The 24,330-nt window shown below is 42.7% G+C and overlaps 3 protein-coding genes across 3 annotated transcripts; all 3 read right to left on the reverse strand.

Annotated features, from left to right (window-relative positions):
• Positions 1 to 8,617: 8,617 nt before the first annotated feature.
• Positions 8,618 to 9,289, reverse strand: LOC135488531 (uncharacterized). Its single transcript, XM_064773166.1, has one exon. It carries the CDS (start codon positions 9,287 to 9,289, stop codon positions 8,618 to 8,620), a length of 672 nt encoding a protein of 223 aa, XP_064629236.1.
• Positions 9,290 to 17,595: 8,306 nt separating this feature from the next.
• LOC135488532 (uncharacterized) lies at positions 17,596 to 19,197 on the reverse strand. Its single transcript, XM_064773167.1, has one exon. It carries the CDS (start codon positions 19,195 to 19,197, stop codon positions 17,596 to 17,598), a length of 1,602 nt encoding a protein of 533 aa, XP_064629237.1.
• Positions 19,198 to 19,264: 67 nt separating this feature from the next.
• LOC135488533 (uncharacterized) lies at positions 19,265 to 23,536 on the reverse strand. Its single transcript, XM_064773168.1, has one exon. It carries the CDS (start codon positions 23,534 to 23,536, stop codon positions 19,265 to 19,267), a length of 4,272 nt encoding a protein of 1,423 aa, XP_064629238.1.
• Positions 23,537 to 24,330: the final 794 nt, after the last annotated feature.

Below are 24,330 nucleotides of genomic sequence, written 5' to 3' on the forward strand. Positions count from 1 at the left end.
CTCAGTAACGGCTTGGGCTAGGAAGTTCATATTTCATATGTAGACTCCCCCTGGTGGGTAGGCGTGCCTCGTCAAGGTTTCGTACCATTTTGACTTACGGACTGACCACTAGGGGGCGATATGTGAAGACACAAAAAATGCAATAACTCCGCAAATTTTGATCGCATCTTGCTGAAATTTTTATTGTAGATACCTATTGAGAGGGTACATAATATATTTTACGGGTTTTGACCTTGACATTCTTTTCAAGGTCACAGAGGTCAAAGTTCGTGTAAAGTGACGAAATGTTCACATTTCGTAACCACTGAAGCTTTTGATACCAGTCTTGGTATGTGTTTACCCCTAGGTGACAGTAACTCGTAAACCAAGTTGCAACCTTATATCATTACTGGTTTGGCCACCAGGGGGCGTTATGTGAAAACATAAAAAGTGTGATATCTCAGTTAATATTGGTCGCAGCCTGCTGAAATTTTTATTGTAGATACCTCTTGAGAGGAGACATAATACATCTTACAGGTTTTGACCTTGACCTTCTTTTCAAGGTTACAGAGGTCAAAGTTTGTGTAAAATGACGAAATGTTCACATTTCGTAACCATGGAAGCTATTAATTGATACCAGTCTCTGTACATGTGTACCCCTAGGTGACAGTAACTCATAAACCAACTTCTAACCTCATATCATTACTGGTTTGGCAACCAGGGGGCGTTAGGGAAAACACAAAAAGTGTGATATCTCGCATCTCGCTTAATATATATATATGTATGTTTATTCGTACATCAAAAGAGTACACTTCTTAACCTAGTGCATAATGGTGCAGTGCATTTACATGTATAGTGCGTGCATTAATTAGACGTATTACAATAATGACAAGTGGAAATTAATTAACACACAGATGAAAAATGATGTCGCCAATCTCATTCATCGTCAAGATACCTAACCCATTCTCTCTAATACCTAGCAACTCCTTAATTTGGGCTGCCACCAGTCTCAAGTCTATACTACAATTCTGAGTACTTCTTTGTACAATATCCTTAGTCATTTGGGGTAAACTTGGGAGCTCAAATCGGTCCCACCTATACTTGTTCACAGTAAAATTGAAGCTTTTCCCAATTGCTGAACGACTACCGTTTATAATAATGTCTTTGCACAACTTAACATAAATGTTCTTAGATTTAAAGATACTAACAAAATATTTCACAAATCGTTTTTCTACTTGAAATTCTATAGACAAATCGTCTAATATTAGTGGAAGAAGGGCACAATGAGTGCGATACGGCAGGTTAAGGAGGTTTCTAATGCACTTCCTCCATGCAACAAATATATTCTCCATGCCTTGCGTTGACAGATCCCATCCCTGATAACCATATAAAGACATACAGTGCGATTTAAATAACCGATACTTAACATCAATACTTGCAAACCGAAATTGTGATACCAATAAATTTGTCCTTTTGTACAGATCATTTACACCACTCTGAAGTTTTTTATTCATTGAAGACTCTCCAAAAATCACACCCAGATGAATTTCTGAAATAGAAGGACGAAGTACCACCCCTTCAAACTCGATCACTATATCTATACCGCCATTTTTCCCAAATACAAGAAACTTGCTCTTTGCAGCATTGAATGTTATCATAAACTCGACCGAGTAACTGGACGCAACTTTGAGCATCTTTCTTAGTGCTGCTAACGTTGGAGCTAAAATAATCACATCATCAGCATAGGCAAATGCACCAGCAAACAACATGCCAATATAACATCCAACCCCCGACTTTTCTAATGAAAATAACAGCTCATCAAGATAGATACTAAACAAGATTGGGGACAAAACACCACCTTGCTTCACCCCATTTCTGGCTGTAAATACATTTGAACTCTGGTCACCCCACCTATTGGTCACAGCTCACTGAAATTGTTTTGGTTGTATGAACAGGGGATTTGCAAATTTGAATTCAATATCTGGCGTTATCTCACTCATGGTTTGGCCACCAGGGGGCATTATGTGAAAACACAAAAATGCAATAATTCCAACAATTTTGATCACAGCTTGCTGAAATTTTTACGGCACATACCTCTTGAGAGGGGACATAATATGTTGTACGGGTTATGACCTTGACCTTCTCTTCAAGGTCACAGAGGTCAAAGTTCGTGTAAAATGACGAATTGTTCACATTCCGTAACCACTGAAGGTATTGATCCCAGTCTCTGTACGTGTGTACCCTAGGTGACAGTAACTCATGAACCGACATTCAGCCTTGTAACGTTACTGGTTTGGCCACCAGGGGGCGTCATGCGAAAACACAAAAAGTGCGATATCTCACTTATTATTGGTCACAGCGTGCTGAATTTTTTTGGTAGTAAGAACAGATGACTGGTAATTTTGAATTCAAAATCTAGCATGTTCTCATTTACATTTTGGCCACCAGGGGGCACTATGTGAAAACACAAAAAATGCAATAACTCCACCAATTTCGATTGCAGCTTCCTGAAATTTTTATGGCAGATACCTCTACCATAAAAATGCCAATGTTTCTTATGGGTTTTGACCTTGACCTTCTTTTTGTCACAGAGGTCAAGATGTAATGTTCACATTTTGTTACCACTGAAGCTATTGATCCCATTCTATGTATATGTGTACCCTAAGTGACAGTAACTCATAAACTGACATTCAACCTTGAAACGTTACTGGTTTGGCCACCAGAGGGCATCATGCGAAAACACAAAAAGTGTGATATCTCACTAAATATTGATCAAAGCTCACTGAGATTTTAAAGGTGGTTACTTCTTATGAGGGGACATAATATATCGTACAGGTTTTGGCCTTGACCTATTTTCAGGGTCACAGAGGTAAAAAGTTTGTGTCAGATTATGAAATTTGAACATTTTTTTGTGTTGACATAAATTGGGAACATCCAAGCTGAAGCGCTCTTAAAAGTGGGCGTGGCAGGTGATTTTCAGATTTTGGACATTTTTACATTAACGGCTGGATGGATTTGTCTCAAACTAGGTGCGTATGTACGTTGGCCAGAACAGGTCAGAGAGTTTTTTTTATTTTTTAAATTCTAACCCTTTATGGCCAAGATAGGGGGCGCTTGCCTAAACAGACTTTGGTCATATTGACACTAACGGTGATAGCTAGGAGGGCTTAATTTTTAATAGGTTTGTGATGTGCGACTTTCAGTGTCTCTTTCATAAATGTTCACCCATTTAGTTCACATTTAAAGGCCGGGATGTTGGGGCCAAATTTGATTGATAAATGCATTGTTCGCTGCCTCGACATGATCTGCTAAAATTTCCAAGACACTATCGCCATCCATTGTCTTTTTCCCCACACCCGCAAAGCCAATAATGACACTCCACGTAACTCAACCCAAAATAACATCAGCCATAATATAAAACACTATGCTCTCCTATACTTCCCTTCTCTTACCAAAATCATTATTCACCTCACATAGGCTGAGGGGTATTGCTCGCTTCAGCAAGCCATTTTTGTGGTTTGAGGTGCCAGCTTTCACATCTAATCGACTACTGGTGAACGCAGGAGACAGGAAAGCTAATATTAGGTGAGTGTGACTGCGTTACACAGGTAAAAGTGTCCATGCTTTGATCTTTGACGGCGATTCCACCCTTGGCCATACCATGCATATATGATGAAGACCCCCATTCAGATCCATGGATGGAACCCATCGTCGTATCAACCATGGGCCCATCATTGATCCGTGGATGGAATCCGTTATCAGGCCATTAACAAATTTATATCAGAATTGGTGAAATATTCTTATTTTCCAGAATTTCGAAGACTGTCACTCAAATGGGCTTGTACTTTGCTGCATACGTTCACGTTCATTCTTCTGGGACCCACCGTCATTGGGCCTATGATCGAACTCCCATCGATGGAACGTCACGGCCCATCAGTGGATCTACCATCGGCCATCATAGAATCTATGATGGTGTAATCGTTGTATTTCAATGTACATGTATTCACCTTGCATTATTCCTGTTAACGGACAGGTAGGCTCTATGCAGGAACCAAATAGGTACAGGTGAGGGGATTTGAACTGACTGCGGCATTGCCCGGCGCATTGCGGTACGCTGCTGGCCTCAAGCCCAGTTCATACTCGCTCGCCGACCCACATGCGGAACGGAAATTTTGGTCGCCGCTCACTCGCGGGAGACCCTTATGTAACAAGTGAAATGTGACATGCGGAACATGGACAGAGGCGGACAACTCGCATTGCGCTGTGCACCCGGACGACTTGTGCGTAATACATAACCGTTTGTAATGCGTTGGACATAAACCAAATTTAACTTTTTTCGCATTGCGCTTCCATTCAGTCTACATTCATCGCCATGTCTTCGAGGAAGAAACAACCTTTTGCTACTACTGAAGATGAACGTTTGATCGAAGAGGTTTGGAAATATCCCAACCTCTACAATAGCTCTCTGTCCGAGTACAATGATCATGGCAGATGCGAGGGGAGCTGGGTATCCATTGGTCAGCATTTTGATGACAGACACTGGAAAGACATGAAAGATAGGTGGAAATACCTGAGAGATCAGTACACGAAGGTGAAAAAGTCTGCAGGTGGTCGAAGCGGTGACCCTGGAGGGAAAAAAATGAAATGGAAATACTATGATCTGATGAGTTTCCTATCAGACCATATTAAACATAGAGAGACTGACGGAAATGTACAAAGGTAAATGAACAGTTTATTTTGGGTTTCCAACCTTTACAATTATATTATATGCAGTTTTTATGTTATTAAATTTTCTCATTCATAGTCTTGCATGGTAATTTTATAATGATTTAGGAACAAATTATCTTTTGCGATGCAAGTACCATTTATTGACATGTCCCCCCCCCCCCCAACATTGAAGTTAATATTGTCATTAGACCATATCCACAACTCCGTGGATATGGTCTATTGTTTTTACTGAGCCGATCTCAGTACCCGAGGGATGTGGTTTTCGACACGTATCTCCGAAACTGCCGCACGGAACGACCTGAAATTTGGTTAGGTTACGTTTCATAACCTGCTAACGAACAACGTGTACTTTATTTTTGCAGTCGTTGCTTACTTTTTTAGTTTTCGGGTGATTTTTGATGAAAATCGCCGGTTCTGAACCGTTTCGGTAATAGCACTGCCTCCCGCGTTTTTACCGATTAGGCAAGTTGCTCAACGTTGATCTGTCCCGACCTGAACAGGTGGGAGGATACCCGCTACATGGAAGAGCCAACAGACATTTCGTCTACGCATTCTAGACTGGGTGAGTGTGATTTTTTCGTGATTGTAATCGCCCTCAAATTTGGGTTGAAACACTGCATCAGACAAAATTAACTCATCAGAGGTCATGAAAAGGATCTTAAGAATATATATTCGCTGTTAGTTTGGGTGATTATAGGGAGCACGTCCATCTTTTGAGGCAAACTTGTCATCCGAAAGTTTCCAGATCCCCGCAATGGCGGATATACATTCATCAAAAAAATTACGAATTCGGGCAAGTTTCATCAAACTGTGCGCCTTAAACACCTAAGAATGTCTCAAAATCACCCAGACTCTACACATGAGATATACCTTCACTGAAAATAATTGCTAAAACCTCGCTTAACGTGTCGCGAGTGCTGAAAGCAACAGTTTTGGAGATCGTTTTTCTGTACATCCTGCTCACTCCTGTAGAAATGTACAGTAAAGCACGTATACACGTGCAGTGTAAATGGACACACGAATGTACACACCTTCTGAAAATATTGTCAGCAAAGGTGATAAGTGTTTGTTCTGAATTATGACAATGAAATTCATAGACTATTAGCAGGTAGTCAGTGTCTGTTGGTCTGAATAATGAATGATAAAACTTCTGGTGAAGTTAAAATATTTCCTCGCTCTGTTTTACAGCCTGACGCAGTGACGGGGATGATCAGCATCTGTTCTGTTCTGCGACCGCATCAGTCACGGATATAGGAGCCTTGACCACGAGGAGCTGATGAGGCAAAGTCGTATAACCGTCTTAACCTTGACATCGGTGCAGTGCTGAATTTGCCGTCCGAAGACAAACCAGTATAATATTCCAGCCGTATTTCGTTCTTTTCACGTAATTCTTTTACTTCAAAAAGACTGAATAAATAAACCTACTGTGGCAGTTAGTTTAAAAAGATATTATTGCATTTTACGTTTTTACTCTTAGTGCTGATCGGTCATACCCCTTGGGCCTGGCCGTAACCTTGCATACTGGTTGTCTCGATGCCGTATGCTATGACCATGTATATATCTACTGGACTGGTTTGTTGCACCATGTCGAAGGAATTTTATGTAGAGATCAAGACACTTCCCTCGCATCACAATCTACACCTCAAAAGAATGGTTGTAAAAATCCTTGCCATGATTCCCGGTTGCCCCTATGTTGTGACCATGCATGCATCAATGGCCTGGGATGTTGCAACCTACACTTCAAAGGAATGCGAAGTCTAAATCACATTTATTTTTTGTCCCCAGGTTGTGACTTTCCTAACAGCAATTGCAGACCATATCCCTGGTGATAGTGTTTTGTCATCTTAAAAATGAGCACCAGGACAAAGCACCAAAAACCTGCCACTTAAGATCAGATCAGAAGTTACCTACGTGGTGCCAGTACCCACAAGTGCATGATTGACACCTAGATCATTTGAAGAAAAAATTGGCAGCAGAACCATGTGTGCATGGAGGGAGGTATTATAATATAAATACTGTGGAGACGCAATGTATTATTGGTCGTCCCAACATTGGGAGCTTTCATCCCCACCAGCCATATCAGATGGCCAACTGGTTTCCCTCACTCGACCAGAAAACTCATCAAAAGCTACGAAAGATGTTGAGATTCAGATTACATTTGCTTGTTGTCTGCTGGATTCTGACCATCCATATGCTGAGTTGTTGCAGTCCCAGAACCATAGCTAATTCTAGTATTTATGATGCCCCTACTGTCACAACCTAATTCAGCTGGTTATTCAGGGTTATTTGCCTCTGATTTATCTGGTTATATCCTGGTGCAAACCTAATTTCTCAACATGACAAAATACTTTCACCAGTGATATGGTCTGCAATTTGCTGTTAGGCGAATTGCCCAATACTAGTTTATATTGCAGGTCGTCTTGCACGAAGATGCATCGGGTAGGAAATGAAAGCAATGACGAGGACCGGCGTTCTATCGCTGATGAGGAAAGCGATGACGCCGGTGAAAAGGATCACGAGGAGCCAACTGTTTCTGCATCAACAAGCAGCAACGACACATCGCGGATCTCAATCGGTACATGTAAAGTCTCGACAAAGAAAACCGGCACCAAATCTTCGAGAATGCAATGTAATGATGTTGATGAAGCCATGGTTACGTACCTCCGAAACAAGTCATCTGCAGTGACAAATGTTGATGATAACCATTCTGAGGCACTATTCTGGAAAATGGTTGGCGCATCGTTAATGAAATTCTCGAGGAAAAATCGTTCTCTAGCCAAGTTGAAAATTCAGCAAGTACTGTTTGAAGTGGAAGAGAAAGACATTGCAGAAAGTGATCCTAGGCCTAATGTTACATTGTTTCAGACACAGCCTACAGGAAACCAACTAAATACCATGGCAATGACCTCCGCCTCAACATCAGCACTATCGTTCAACAGTGATAGTTTCATCCCACCTGCTGAATCACCACTGACCTCTTCCCAACGTCCCACTGGTACCTTTTTCCCAACAGATTCGTTCAGACATTAGGTGACAATTTTTATGGTATGCCTAACTTACCCATTTAACTAGTGTTTTCAGACCGACATGTATCTAAGGTAACGCAGGGTGTCTTCCGCGATCAACAACATTTCTTTGCCAGGGAACCATTCCGTGGTTTGTTTGGAAATATTCGGACAGTGTGTCTCTGATCTTCGTTGCCTGCCTTGTTGCTACATTGGCCCCTAGTCTTCCAACCTCCTGCAAGTTTGTATCTGTTTTTGTAATTTCCCTCCATTGCCCTGGTTTCAATTCGCCATCTTCCCCAATGAAGTCAACAAACTGAGGTGGTACATAGCGAACACGTGGGTTGAAATGTCCGTCATTTGCCAAAAGAAAGTTATGAAGAGCGATTGTAGCTTTGACCATTACGTCAACGTTTTCTGGCTTTACTTCTATTGGACCTCCAAATATTCGCCACCTTGCTGCTAGTATGCCGAAAGCATTTTCAACACACCGCCTGTTCCTACTGAGACGATAGTTAAATACTCTGTGCTCATAATCCAATCCAGTACCTGAAAAAAAATTACATCCAATTTATTGATATCGTTAGGAAGCATTGTCCATTAACTTGTAGGATAACTTTCTAACTGATATAATAAACTTGAATATATACAAAAATATTTTTTGGTTCAAATGGATTCCAGCTCTCTTGATACTCCCTCTTTCATGAAACTCGGTCAAGGAATAAAAATCTGTTTCTATAACTTTCATTTAAATTTTCCTGGATTCGCACCAAAAAACTAATGGAAAATGCTTTGCGCCATTTTCGAAAATTTAAATGGATGTTATAGAAACATATTTTTGTCAAATGACCAATTCATGGCATTTTCACAACTATTTTCGTCGCGAATCGGCACAGTTAATCCGTTCAGTAGCAAAATGTGCAACCGTTATACTTACCAGCATATGGCCTCATCAGGTTCTTCTTCAGTGGGAATGCTTCATCTCCAAGAAACATATAGGGGACCTCGATATCAGTTCCTGGGAGACAACCGGACTCTGGTATGCCCAATGTGTCATTATCCATCTTGATGCCAAACTGTGATCGACTGAAAACTCCGCCATCTGATTCTCTTCCATAAGCTCCAATATCAACCATTCTGAATCTGTATTTACTATCTGCTACCGCCATTAGAATGGTGGAGTGATACTTTTTGTAATTGAAATAATCACTTCCGGATCGAGGAGGAGCTTTGATAGCAACATGTTTCCCATCTATTGAACCTAAGCACATGGGGAAGTTCCAGTTCTGCCAGTTCTCTGCAACAATTCGGATGCAATCATCCTGTGTGGGTACGGCCACAAAGTCGTCTTTAAGGACGGTCCATAGAGCCTCGCATGTTTCATATAATATGCCACTGATAGTTGACTTTCTGATACGGTAGCTGTCGGCTACACTTTGCTGGGAATTCCCGGATGCTAAAATTCGCAACGTTACTGATAGTCTCTCTGCTTCAGATATTGGAAACCTATGGGTACCTTTGTGAGCAATGAAAGGCACAACACGCCGCAGCAAGTCATCAAACGTAACATCGTTCATTCGGAAATATCGTTGATGCACTTCCACGCATATCATTCACAAGAGAATGAAATTCACCTTTCGTCTCCCTTGGCAAATTAAGGGGTCTCACGTACCACCTTCGTTCGGGACGATTTCGTCGTCGCCTTTGCCTCAACACATTATATTCAAATTCAAATTCAAAGCAGTTTATTGAGCCAGATGAATACTACATTCATATAGGTTTGGAAAATACAATAAACTGGTGCGGGATAGAGAGAAGATGCAGAGGAAAGTAAAACAGGCAGGGATCTGTCTTAGGAAATGTACCCTGACCATCAGCGTGCGGAGGTGACGTGACTACAAATGATAATAAAAAAAAAATTAAAAAAAAGCGTTAGAATCTACAGAGAAATCATATAACACTAACAGCAAAATAAATGCGTTATAAAATATGTATATTATAAAAGATGAAACAGTGGAATGGAAGCAAGCACGGGCAGAAGTGTAGAATCCCCCGTCGGAAGTTCCTCCGCTTTTTTTTCAGGAGTGAATCGGTTGTATAGTCAAGTTAGTTCGTCGATTGGTCGGATGGTCGGGCGGTCGATTGGTCGGGTAGTGACGTCACCCAGAGCGGATGACGTCATTCGGGCCCCGCTTGACGTCACTTCGCACACCAGGGAGTCGTCTTTGTGACGTCGTCACGTCACGTCGCCTCGTCACGTCAGCGAACAGTCTCCGGCGGAATTCCGCGGCATGTCGAAAAGGCGGATAATCCGCGTCCGCGCTATATTCCGCGCTATTTTTAGAAATTGCCAATGTGTAGTCGTGATACATAACAATTTTAAAGTAGTTCGCCGGTGATTGAGGAAGGGGCGGTCTCGCAGGTCATGCAGGTAGAATACTCGTCTAGGGTTTGCTAGGACTTCGACGGCTCACATGATAGCCGGCGATGACAGCACTTTCCCAAATGCTGCCAAAAAGATTTGCAATATGTCATAGTGCATAGAATGTCTTTGATATTGTCGCTACTTGATTTCTTAAGGATGCTAGGGACAGTGGAACGGCTCCAGCCGGACTTCACCAAGCGTTGCCACCTGGAATGAGGGGACGTCTCCTGGAGGACTCTATAGAAAAGAAATTGGGGGGCCCTTTCTGCAGGACAGTACAGTAGTGACAACGGAATAGCTCAGCTCATAAAAATATAAGCAACGAAAGAGAGAATTTATTGAAAAATATCATTATTAAGAATTCCATCCTAAAAAACAGTACACAGACTATAAAATTCAACATAAATGTTCAAACAATCAGTAAACATTATGCTTTAAGATAAGGTATATCGTAATTCGTAATATGAAGTACTAAAAAATAAATCTAACAAATTTGTTTTAAATGGGGCTGTTCTGATAAATACCATGTTTTACGAACTATTGGTTAGACCTCGAGTAACATTACCAAACTGCAAACATTAAAGGATAGCCCACACTATACCAATGACATACATGTATCATTTAGTGAGATTATACATGATACATATATAATAAAGTACATTAATTTCTTATAAATGAAGAACAGTAGTGTCACTGTAACTTTCTTGAAAAACTTACAAATGCTTTAATTTAATAGCATCATTTCCAGGCTATGGTAGGAAGGAATCCAAGAAACATAGAAGACCCATATAGCTAACCTATAAAACTTGACCAAATTTTGATTGATAATCCTGATAATGATCAGGAATTCAAATATGATTGACAACAGAAGTTTTCAATCGGATATAGAATTTGTGGAATCAGAACAGCCCCCTTTTGGATTACAGCAACATACATTTACCGGTACATGAACACAAGAGAGTATGCAAATGGCTCATAGGCCGACAAGGACAAGAATCTACAATGAATGCTACAATGATTGAAAACTTTCCTCATAAAATCTCAAATGAAATTTAACAAAAGCAGTAATGATTTTTTGATTATGGATTGAGCACATATAAAAAAAGATATGCATGACTTCAATAGATGCTTGGAGGAATTATACTGATGATCCTCCAAGGACAAAGCAATGGTCCATGAAGGACATGCTATCACATAATTAATCAATTAATCAATTCTGATTACAGAAACGAATTGCACAACTTTGCTTCCACTCCAGCATGAGTTCAGCTCCTATGCACTACCCACCAGAAGCGTCTGACCACACTTCGCCTATTTCAAGCTACTACATGTATAATCCAAGTTGAATTCTCTGCTCAACTTTTCCCTGTGAGAAACACCGAGTTTACCCCTGACTCTGTCACAAATGTGAAATCCAAGGTGTACATATTTAGCAATGCATTTCTGCCGCATATAAAGGTACTTCCAGTCACGCACAAACTTGAGGTTTCCATTGGCAGGATTATTAAAGGAATACAGTATTCTTGCACCCAATACAACATCATTCGGAGGAGGTGGTACTACAGGTGGGGTTCGAATGTTGCGACTGCAGCCATAACATTTCCGAATCTGAGTGCCATGTAAAGCTTTCAATATGATTTTGTTGTCATGCTCAATAGGGTTTTGACAAGGAGTGACACAGTAGAAGGAATCTCCAGATTTCTCACTCTTATCCTTACATGCCGATTTTCTGACACGGCGAACCTTGCCCCCCTTTTGACCAGCACAATCCAGATTGAACTGTGATGTGCTGAGCTTATGTTTATTCAAACCTGTCTTGTTATTCTTTCGTGCAAGCAGGACCTGGCGAAGGCAGTCATTCACTTCAGCACATGCTACAATGTGAGGACAAATAGAGTCAATCTTATATCCAGTACAGGAGCATGACATATGGCCATCATGCTTGGTCCAGGATACAACTTCAATTTTCTCTCTGTAGGTTGTGTCATGGACTACACAGAACTTGATGTTAGTTTCCGTGTTTCCAGGAGCTAGTGTGCAAGAATTCTCCCAGCTTTGAATCAGCACAGCTGCCCTCAGCCAGATCTCTTGAATACGATATTTGCTGACACCAATTTTGACCTCATCAACAGAAACGCTCAGTACATCAAGTTCACTGGGATCAGTGTTCAATCGGGAGGAATATGTGGAACTACTACCAGAGTGGAATTCACAAATAATTTTGTTCCTCATTTTTGGCTCACCGTAGGGGAGTCTATACGATACCGCAGTGTCCGTCGTCCGTCGTCGTCCGTCGTCGTCGTCGTCGTCGTCGTCGTCGTCGTCGTCGTCCGTCGTATCCTAGTTCAAAAACAGTGGCACGTTTTTTAACCGCTAGGCCTATGAACTTAAAACTTTGTACACATGACCCCCTAGGTCAGATGACCCGTGACACTAAATTTCTGTCTGATCTGATTCTCTACTTGGCCACCAGGGGGCCAAATGTGGATATCTAAAAAGTGTGATATCTCGCTTATTAGTGACTTGTTTTCGATAAAACTTTTGTGGTAGGTACTCATAGCAAGGATACATCATATATCTTACGAGTTTTTAATTTGATCTACTTTTCAAGGTCGCAGAGGTCAAATGGCGTGAATTGGCCGTTTGAGTGTAACTATGGCACGTTTCTCAACCACCAAAGCTATGAGCTTGAAACTTGGTACATATAACCCCCTATATCAGATAACCTCTGGTGCTGAATTTCAGCCTGATCTGATTCTTGACTTTGCCACCAGGGGGCCAAAACAGAAAAAGTAAGAAGTGCAATAGCCTGCTTATTAGCAAATTGTTTTTGATGAAATTTTTATGGGAGGGACCCCTAGCAAGGTTACCTCAGATGTTGCACGATTTTTCGGATTTGACCTACTTTTTAAGGTCGCAGAGGTCAAATGGCGTAAATTTGCCGTTTGAGTGTAACTATGGCACGTTTCTCAACCGCAACAGTTATGAACTTGAAACTTTGAACAAATGACCCCCTAGGTCAGTTGACCTTTTACACTGAATTTTGGTTCGGTCTGATTATTGACTTGGCCACCAGGGGGCCCAAACTCAAAACTCAAAAAGTGTGATTTCTCGCTTATTACTGATTTGTTTTTGATAAAAGTTTCATGGTAGGTACTCCCAGCAAGGATACATCACATATCTTACGGGTTTTTGATTTGATCCACCTTTCAAGTTCACAGAGGTCAAAGTTGAAAACTTTACCATTCTTGGTACGTTTTGTTGTTGTTCAATGTAAAGAGTTTTAATTTTGTGTAATGATGCATCTAAGAAGCCACTATTTGTATGCCAAGTTTCAGCCAGATCGGAATTCAAATATGGCCGAAATTGCATGTTTTGTGGGTTTTTCCTCGTATTGTGGCAATCCAAAGGTCGTGAGTTCAAACCCCGGTCAAGGACAGCCAAAAATATTTTTATTTTTCATCTTTTCCTTTTTTCTTTTCTGAGTTCTATCTTACATTTTCTTCATTTTTTGATTTATTTGGTGCCATAGATTTAATTAGGCGGCCATCTTGGAAATCGTTTTTTGCCGATTGCTGTAGTGTAACGAGTGATGAAATTGTTATGGTCAGGTGGATGTGTCTACATCACATATCACCCTGGTTTGTTATTTGACCTACCTGTCAGGGTCACTGAGGTCAAAGTTAAAAATATATTCACCATTGTCATGGAGTGGCACGTTTCTTCACTATCATTTTCACCTAGACTCTACAAGCTTGGAACCACAAGTCTCGGATTCACCACTTGGCCAGGGCCGGCTCTGAACTGGTCACAGATGCATGTATAAATTATGAGAGGCCTACATACTGTAGCACTTTCTGTAACTGTCTACTAAAAATACTTACGGTGAGCACAATGGCCCCTGGCCGTTTCATTTTCAACACTTGGGCTCTTTGGGTTGGGGTCATTTCAAAGTATTTCTCATTAACCAGCTGTTTTTCGAAAACTGACCTGACACAGTATTTGCCTCTAACATTGAGCATCGCCTTCTTGATATCATCTTCCTGACCAGCAAGAGCGTTGGCCACATGTTTTACAAATGTTGGCAGTGAGCTCTCTTTGAACTGAACCCATGATTTTATCTTAAAATTCATTGATTCGGAATCATTAGTATAGAACATTGCAGGTGGGTGGCCAAGACCAGCTCGCCTCCTAATTGAGACTAGCACACTTTGCTTCATCATTGGCATTTTGCCCACCATGTAATCAAGAAATTGACCTGCTGGTTCTCGGATCAGCCAGTCATACGACAGTTGTTGGAATCTATCAGAAAACTGGTCAGGTCCTTCGCATAAAAGTAGACCTAATTTTGCTTCAAATATTTCTTTCAAAGTTCTGTCCCTATCAGCCTTACTAAAGCCACAAGTTTTCAACTGGCTTTCAACATTCTTTTCAAAATGACGAAAGCATCTTACGTGCACTGCATCCGGAAAGACTGCACTCAAAGTTTTGAATAGGTTTTCCTCCCCATCTGTGCCATGTACACAATGGATCTTTTCAGGTCAGCCTCCTTTCTGTGTGTGAAATACTTCCTGTACAGAACAAAATTGTTGGGGAGCAAGTCTTTGGCTTTGTTGATATGTGTACATGTGAAAATATCACCCTTTTTCGCAAATGTGGAGGTGCGTGTACCATCATTCCTCCAGCCTGAATGGCCATCACACTGGATGTCACAGAAGGGAATTTCATCTAAGTTCAGCACAAACATTAAGTTGTCTTGTACAAGACAAGGCAACTTCTTACATAGGAGATTAGGATCAGGTGGATTACTAACAATGATGTCCAGACAGTACTTGGCCCTCAACTGCCTGTCACCAGTATGGAAGATTGGTGTTTCTCTGTCCCCTTTGTAAAACTGCGCTGATGATTCTGTAGCACTGTTGACCATGTCAGGCAAACAGCTAAGGTTGAGCATCTCAGGCTGATCCGAGTCGCAGTCGCTCTCACTCGATACAATGATGACTGGATCTTCCTGAAAACACAATGCAAAGGAACGAAGGAAACTTTGAAACTCAATTTTTTTACGTTCAGAAATTACAGAACAGTACACTAGAAAGTACTTTTGACGAAAGGTAGATTTAAGTGAAAATATTTTCATTTCCATAAATGATTCGGCTGTGATTCGGTTCACTGGTTCCCCATACATAGAAAAATATATTTTTATTCTAGTGTTTGGGATCTTTAGCTAAAGTGGTTAGAAAATGTGCCGACAGGCCGGGGTACACCAATACATGATAATGGTATCCCATAGTTTTTAAGCTCACCTGATTACACTGCGTTTGTTGCAGTGGAATTCGCCAATCACCAAACAACAAACTGTCGTAGTGATCCACAGACCTTAGGAGGTAAACTTCAAATGTTGCCAGTACACCGTCTCTGTTTGGATGAACAGCAGTTTCATGCACCACACCATTGATGGACTCAACTATAATGGCAGTGCATCGAAGACTGTTGCATAGAATGGGGATGATGAGGTCAGCTATGTTTGTATCAGAAATCTTTTGCGACAAATAAGTCTCCACTTCGTTATGGATGGACGTCTCATCAGTGTGAAAGCGTTCATAATGTTCAAAATGATGATATATCTCCTTCCGTATCGCCATCTTCAAATCAGTAGGGTACTGATTATGTCTGTGCCTCAGGCTGGTGGAAAAGGAGTGCAGAATACAGTGCCCATCACCTCTGCTCCTGATGTGCTTCAAGTTACGGTTCCTCAGGTAGCCCTCCAAGCTGAAAAAGCAACACAGCTGTTTAGTGGTTTTCACAGCACCTTACACTACAGTCAGCTATTGTACACAGGGCACTTATTCAATGTTCAATCAGTGAATTCATGCTTTTTTTCAATAAATAATTAGGATTAGAAGTGGGGTTGGAAAGCGCACAGGGGCAACCACCAATGTTACGCGCCTACACCTACCTATAGCCTGATAGGCCAATGTGCCAATGACAATGTGAATGTCACTATACCATGTATACATATGTACAGTACACTACAACACATGCAATGCATGCAAGCACAGACTCAGTTCATACGCCCACTCGCTTAGGATGCTGGATGGCATGTTAAAATCTTAAATTATATATAATTTCTGACTAGTGACATGGGTGTATGACATTTTTCCCTAATACCCCAGTAGGCCTAGTTTTAAACTTACCAGAAGCCAGTTGACTCACGCATTTTCACGGACATAATCATTGCCATGTTTTCGACCGGGGTTTTCGATCGGAGCCTTCTCACTCAGCCAGTTACGTTGAACTTGCTCGCTCGCCGGATGAAATAGTCCCCAATGAACTCTTTCATTTTAATTAATAAGGTAGAGCTGAATGTTTTCAAAAATAGTGTGCAAATGATGAGAACCTATAAATGTAAATATATCTGCAATGATAATGATGATAACATACATTATATGGAATTTCTAAAAATAGCGCGGATTATAGCGCGGACGCGGATTATCCGCCTTTTCGCCATGCCGGGAATTCCGGCCTGACTTTACAATCCGGTGGTCCATTTCAGCCTCGTTCCAGTCATCGCACCTACGCATCTCATTATGGGGATTGCTCCGTCTGCTGATGCCCATCCCCTACCGACCAATCGACCACCCGACCAATCGACCACCCGACCATCCGACCAATCCACCACCCGACATATCCACCACCCGACCAATCCACCACCCGACCAATCCACCACCCGACCAATCCACCACCCGACCAATCCACCACCCGACCTGTTTTGGCGGATCTGCTATCACCACACTCGAGGACTGTATCGAAAACAATTCTAATAAAATAAATCACTATCTCACCTTCTTGTCGTTCTCAATCACTAGAGTCTGGCCGTGTGGTCCTAATCCTGATTTTCCAGTGCTCCAGACACGTAGAGGAATACATGTAGGCTAGTTTAGTATATTTATAATCCTATAGACAACGAATCACATACCCGGATCCCTCCAGGTCTTCAAAACAACGATATATCCAATTAGTGGAAGAACAGACGACGAAATATATATATATACCACACGCGCGCGCACGAAATCACGTAACCCCGGGGTTTTCCAATAAATCAATAAAAGTTATCCACGATTGTCAAATTAGTGCGGCGGAACAATGACACAAATGATGACGAGCGAAACTCCTTGAGAATCAGGTAAATCAACTTGCGCTGCACGAGGTTTCGGCAGTCATCAAGAACGCGGTAATTTTCGGAGAAAAAAGGCTGATTGCCTACAAAGTAGTTTAATCCAGTGAAAGTCTGAGCGAAACATGATACAGCACTTCACCTCCGTGTTCTTAAGATGTTTATTAATCTGAATATCTATCCATGATAACGATCACTTTTTCCGATGTGCGAAGAAATACTAGGTTTTGAGCGAGCGAAAGCTAAATTCCAAGTTCTCAGATCACGATGTTGTTTTTTTTTTCTCAATCGATCGCTTCCGCCCGGGCCGGGACTCGCTCTGCGCCAACATCCTCCCCTCCGTGGTAAAAGGAACCATTTACCACTACCTTGCATAGTTTGGATATGGGTCGAATGAGGATCTTGTCACAAGAGAGCACCTTCACGCTGCGGACATGTCCATCGCTACATGGAAGAGTCTCCATGATCTTTCCCAGCGGCCATCGTCCTCGTGGGTTGGTTGGATCTGCCAGCAGCACGACATCATCCACCTGCAAATCTTCCCGTTCATCAAGCCACTTCCCTCGATTCTGAAGAAGGGAGAGAAACTCCTTGTTCCACCTTCGCCAGACTTTCGAAACTAAATCTTGCACATAACGCCACCGATGTCTCGGATTAAAAGCGAGTCCCTCCAAGACTCTCGGTGCCAACTGCCCACCGGACTGCCCAATCAGGAAGTTGTTTGGGGTTAATACGGTCTCATCCTTGGGATCATTACTACTATACGTTAAAGGGCGGGAATTCAGCAACCCCTCCACTTCGGTAACTGCCGTCTGTAATTCCTCGTCGTTGACGCGTGCTTCCCAAAGGATGGCCCTCAATGCTCTTTTCGCAGACTTGATGAGAGCTTCAAATAGTCCTCCGTGATGAGAACCCCAGGGTGGGTCAAAGCGCCAAGTGATGCCTTTGTTGGCAGCATCGTTGACGATTTCCTCGTGATCCAAATTCATTATCAATTCGGAAAGCTCTCTTTCAGCACCGTGGAAGTTGGTCCCATTATCTGAAATGACGATCTCTGGTTTGCCCCTTCTGGCCACCATTCTAGAAAAGGCATTTAGGAAACTGTGAGTATCTAGAGAGTAGGCTATTTCTAGATGAACGGCTCGCGACGTCGTACACGTGAACAGGCAGAGCCACCTCTTTGCTGAGGTATTCCTTGTTATTTTCACAGTGAAAGGTCCTCCATAATCAACGCCTGATCTCGCAAAGGCTCTGATCGGTATCGTAACTCGATGTGAAGGCAAGGGGGCCATGATCTGGCCTACAGCTTTCTTCTTCTGTTTAGTGCATATCACACAGGCGATATCCACTCTTTTGGCTTCTTCGCGACCAAACACCAGCCAAAACCTTTGTCTCAATTCGCCTAACACTGCGTTTACGCCCTTAGCGTGTTTTCCTATGTCCGCGTGTACTCGGCGGACGATCAGCGTAGTGATGTGGTTTCTAGGCGGTAGAATGATCGGGTGTCGAATGGCGTATGGTAGATCGGACTCCTGCAATCTTCCGCCAACTCTCAGAATCCCGCTGTCATCTAGGAACGGGTCCAGCGACTTAAGCTGCCTAGAGCTGACCTGTTGCTTCTCCTGGAGTCTAGCTATGACTTCTCCATATCTATCCTGTTGAATCCATTTTACCCAGTACAATTCAGCTTCTTCGATTTCCGTGGCTGTTAAACTGGACGAAGAACATCTTTGCTCTTGTGGGATTCTAAGCAATTTTACGAACCGCAGCACCCACGAAGTCACTCTAACTAATCGGATCCATTTGGAGTAACGGGTGCTGTCGATGATGGGCTCGCTTACAACCGTTGTGAGCGTTCGGGCTTTGGAGACTTCTTGTGAGGCCATTTCCGACAACTCCTCTTTTGGTTGGCCTTTTCGCGCAGGCCAATGTTCTTCTCCTTGGTGAAGAAAATCACAGTTTCTCACCGACAAGGTCAGCTAATGCTGCTCCTCTAGTGGTCATATCTGCGGGATTCAAAATTCCCGGTACATGTCGCCATTGTGATGGATTGGTCTTGTCTTGCATTTCAGCAATGCGATGATATACAAAAGGCTTGTAACGTCGAGATTCTCCGTGTAACCAGTGGATCACGTCTGTGCTGTCTGTCCAAAAACAGAGTGTTGTAATCCCCAGAAGTTCTCTTACTCGAATTGCTAATCTCAATCCGAGTAACGCAGCCATCAGCTCCAGACGCGGTATGCTTACAGCTTTCAATGGAGTGACTCTCGCTTTGGCCATGATGATTTGAACTGAAATAGATCCGTCGGTGTATCTACTGCGCACGTAGATAACGGCTCCATACGCTTGGCTGGAAGCATCTGAGAAAGTATGGATTGCAGTTTCTTCAGAAGAGTCCTGTTTGTAACATCGAGGGACCGCAAACTGGGCTACCTCGGGTAATTCGTCTACCCAGACTCTGACCTGCTTCTCCATGTGACTAGGGAACGGCTCATCCCATCCAAGTCCCTCTATCCATGCTAGTTGCAGAATCATCTTGGCCCTAATGACGAAGGGCGCTAATAACTGTAACGGATCGAATAACCTTGCTATCAGGCTAAGGACCGTCCTCTTGCTCGTGATCTCCAGGGTGACATCTGTGTAGGAGAATCCTATGATGTCCCTTTCAGCATCCCATCTTACTCCGAGGGTCTTGATTGATGGCAGTTCTGACTCGTCCAAATCGATGATGCCTGGTGCTCGATCTTCTTCAGGAACGTCAAGTAATAACTCTACACTATTACTGCACCATTTTCGTATGTCAAAACCAGCCAATTTCAACATCTCAGCTAGCTGTCTTCGAAGATCTTTCCCCATCTTGATGGTGTCCAAGGAATCGATAGCATCGTCCATGTAAACTCGGTTGCGACAAGTCTGAGCTGCGAGGGGATATTCATTCTCGTTGTTCTCCGCGTGACTTCTCACGACATACTGAGCAAGAAAAGGAGAGGCACGGTCGCCAAAAGGATGTCTGACTGCTTCGTACACTTCTATGGGAGATGATGTATCTAATCCCCTCCACAGGATGCGATGGAATCTGCGATCTTCAGGGGCGAGTATTATCTGGCTAAACATTTCTCGGATGTCGCCTACTAAAGCTACAGCTCCCCTCCGGAACGTCACAAGTATATCAAGTACATCTAGCTGGAGCTTTGGCCCGGACCACATCTCATCATTCAAACTCTTTCCATCGTAGACTGCGGCCCCATCATAGACTACCCTAACCTTGGTTGTGGCTCGATCCTCACGTACAACCCCAAAATGAGGCAAATACCAACCAGGCTGTTCTAACTCCTCAGCTGGTACTTTTCTGATGTAGCCCTTTTCTATGTTGGCTTCTAAGACCTCTTTGTACCTATCAGCTACTTCTGGTTTCTTTTTGAGATGGTTTTCTAGACTTTTCAGTCGTCTTTCTGCTACCGCTCTGTTATCCGGTAGACTTGGTCTATTTTCCTTCCAGGGAATCCCAATCTGGTATCGTCCCTCCCGATACTCAAGGGAAGCTGAGGCTTTGTCGAGTGCAGACTGTTCCTCCTTGGTGAAAAGCTCTTTGGTTTCATGATGGACTACGTCCATATTCCAGAGTCTTTTTAATCCTGTATCCAGATCGATGTCTCTATCAACAGTATAACCTGCTTGAGTAAAGTGGACATTGCTCGTGTTACTTGGTGAGTGTAACATCCCTACGCACGTCCATCCAAGGGGAGTTTTTCGAGCTACTGGCTCCCCTGGTTTTCCTATCCTTTCCTCAAGTGACATGGTGAGTTCGGGGTGGTCGGACCCGATTAATAGATCAACCTTTTTGTGGTCTACTTTAGGAAATTCAATCCCCTTCAAATGCTCCCAATTGTTTCTAAGTGATTGCCAATCTGGGGAACACAAACCTTCACACATACTAGTTGGCGTCCTGGCGCCTATTTTCCTTCGGGTTTCCCCATCTAGGCTTTCTATTGTCAGACTGACTAATCCACTTGGTACCTTGGTGCCTTTGTCCACCAGTGTAGAAAGGGTTAAGTCATTTTTTTCGATGAGCAATCCGAGTGCTTCAGCTATTTCTGTTCGTATGTACGAAGAGTCAGATCCATCATCCATAAAAGCATTCACTCTTCTTTTTTTTCCATCGGCTCCAATGAGTGTTACTGGGGTTACTCTCAAAGCCACTCTAGTTGGCGTAACTTTGCCTTCCTCACTGATGCCGAAATGTCCTTGTGCTTCAACTTTGGGTTCCTCAACTTGGGACTGAGTTGTAGGGTGAAGACTTCTGTGATGTGTCTTCGGGCATCCATCGATGTTGCATTTTATGGTTGATTCACAGGATCTGCCGCGGTGACCTACTTTCAAACACCGAAAGCAGATATCATTCTCCTTTGCTAGTTTCCACCTTTCTGAAACTGAAGTCTTATACCACTTCGGGCACTTGGTAACTAGGTGTTGGTCACTGCAAAGAGGGCAATTTGACTTCGATGTAGATGTGGTTGATGACGGTCGTTGAACCGAAGCTATTTGAGTTCCCTTGGCTCCTTTTTCCAATGGTTTACTCACTTTTTTCGATGTTTCACTTGAATGCGCCTGGCTCTTGTGTGTACTTCTATTGTCACTTCTGCTCTTTCTTGAAGATGATGTCGATGTTCCCCCTTGGTACTGCTTCTTCACAGGCTCTTTTAGTTCAGCCATCTCCAATCTAATTGAGACCTGGCGATTGAGCCACTTTGTGAACGATGTCAACCCATCAACGCTTGATAGAGGTAGTGTATCCTGGTATTGAATAAGCAGACGGTCGGGTATCTTCTGGAGTGCTATTGTGTACAAGGCTGAGGCACCATTAAGTTCTCGTTCTTGACCGGCATCTTTCAATTTAGCAACGATGTCGAAAAGCTTATTGGCAAAATCTGCAAGTCCTTTTAAATTCTCCTCTTTGAGGGGAATGATCGCCATGATTGCCTCGATGTGTTGCTGTATCAGGCGTTTTTCCCCACCATATCGAGTTTCCAACTTTTCAATTGCCATTTGGTATTGCACTTCGGTATATCCTAAGCGTTGGACTAGTTCAAGAGGTGTCCCTGTCAAACAGCTCTTGAGCATGATCATCTTGAATCTCACGGGTACTTCTGTTTTATGAACAAAGACATCAAATTGTTCCCACCAATCATGGTACTGCCCTTTCTCCCCTCCGAAATGGGGCAGTTTTGGTTTTGCCATTCCTTGGAAAAACCTCCTTAGTTCTGCTGAGTCTTTTTCCTCCGATGATCGATGACTAGTGTAAGGGGCTGATTTTGACATGGTATCTTTCATGTCAGGTGGTACCTGGTTCATTGATGATTCCTTTTTTACGGTTTGTTTCGGGATAGAAGATAGCGGCGGCTCCTCTATTTTGACCTTCTTTATCTCTGTAGATGTTCTAAGTGGTAATGGCTCAGTATGGGCATGATGGGGTGTCTCCAGTGGTTCCGACCTGATTCCTCCTGGAGGTATCTCCGTTAGATGCCACAATTCCATCTCTACTTCAGCTCTTTCAGCTTCATCCCGCTGTTTTTGCAGAAGTAATTGTCTCTCGGCCTCTCGAAGATGCCTTTCCTCTTCGAGTCGCTGTTTTTCCTGACATACCCGTAGTGCGGCCACCTTGAATTTTATCTCCGCCTCTTTTGCTTTTATGGAACCTTCATCGGATATCTCATCTTCATCCTCATTCCCTAAGTCCTCAAGAATCTCTCGCGGATCTATTGGCGAGTGAACTAATTTTGGTTTGTTACTACGTGATCGGCTACTGGTCGACGCACTGGAGGCCTCATCCTCCCTGGTTTCGAGATTTTCGGCTATTTCATCCTGATGTTCTGCTATTTTTCTCCTCGCTTTGTTCAAGATGGTTACTGACTCTTTCACGTCATCAGGGTCTTCTTTCAGGAGTTCTTCTGTCACCTCCTTTAGTTCCGAATAGGATTGATCCATCCTTTTTCCTAGTCTTTTTAGAGTTGATTTACTACCCCTTTCCGTTATGGTATCATAAACTTTTTTACAGTAGATATCAACGTCCTCAGCGATGAAATCCCTTTGGATTCTAAGGCGGTCCACTACTGATGAGTCACTAGAGTGTGACTCCGGCGCGTACTTCTGGTACGTCTTGAGAACATAGTCTTTGAGGTAGGAGGGTAATTTTGTTTGACGACTCGACCGTCTAGGTGTTGCCATCTTGTAGTCTTGATTCCTAAATATAGTACCTGAACTATTACCTGATCAGTTCACCAGCTTTTGCTTCTCGTCATCCACTTTTGTAACCAACATGTAAGTTCAACTTGGGCTAGTCACAATCCAGCCACAAGTTTTTTCTATTCCTATCCTTTAAATTTAACCTGGACCAGTAGCAATCCAGCCACAGGCTAAGTTTTCTATTGACGGAATCAATGACACTCGGGCTAACAATCCAGCCACGAGCTACCAGTAGGCTGTGGGTGACCTAATTGCGATGCTGATGATTTCTGATCTTGACGGCAGGTTCAATTTCTGGATCCATTTCTGAAGATGACAACTTTGTCTATAAACATTGGCAGACGATATTTACCAATACAAGTCATTCGTTCTATTGAGCGCGATTACGATGGCCTTCCTGATAGAAAAATGATATATTTCTAGTCCTCTCGGAGAAGTAACATGGATATGATCTTGGGATATCCTGTGGTTCAAATTGACTAATATTGAGCGTTCATGTAAATATGCGTATACACGTATATTTCTCCTTGCCTCGCGTTGAATGAGTTGGTTATATCTTAACCTGTTTCTATCAAATTCCGCCCTAGGACAATCTCTTGTGCGTCTGCGATTTACGATCTGACATAATACGATGACACGAACCGATGTAGCTATCAGTATTTCACTGCAGAATCGTGTGACTGTGTCGGCAAGGACATCTGGTGATACTCTGTTGGCTAGATCATTGCTTCCTAATTCCAATACTAATATGTGAGGCTGGAGTCTTTCAACATGCT

Source organism: Lineus longissimus, chromosome 5 (assembly GCF_910592395.1).
Source record: "Lineus longissimus chromosome 5, tnLinLong1.2, whole genome shotgun sequence".
Classification (NCBI taxonomy): Eukaryota; Metazoa; Nemertea; class Pilidiophora; order Heteronemertea; family Lineidae; genus Lineus; species Lineus longissimus.

Coding starts and splice junctions, on each gene's coding strand:
- LOC135488531 (XM_064773166.1), bottom strand. CDS start 9,289: ATGAACGATGTTACGTTTGATGACTTGCTGCGGCGTGTTGTGCCTTTC.
- LOC135488532 (XM_064773167.1), bottom strand. CDS start 19,197: ATGGCCTCACAAGAAGTCTCCAAAGCCCGAACGCTCACAACGGTTGTA.
- LOC135488533 (XM_064773168.1), bottom strand. CDS start 23,536: ATGGCAACACCTAGACGGTCGAGTCGTCAAACAAAATTACCCTCCTAC.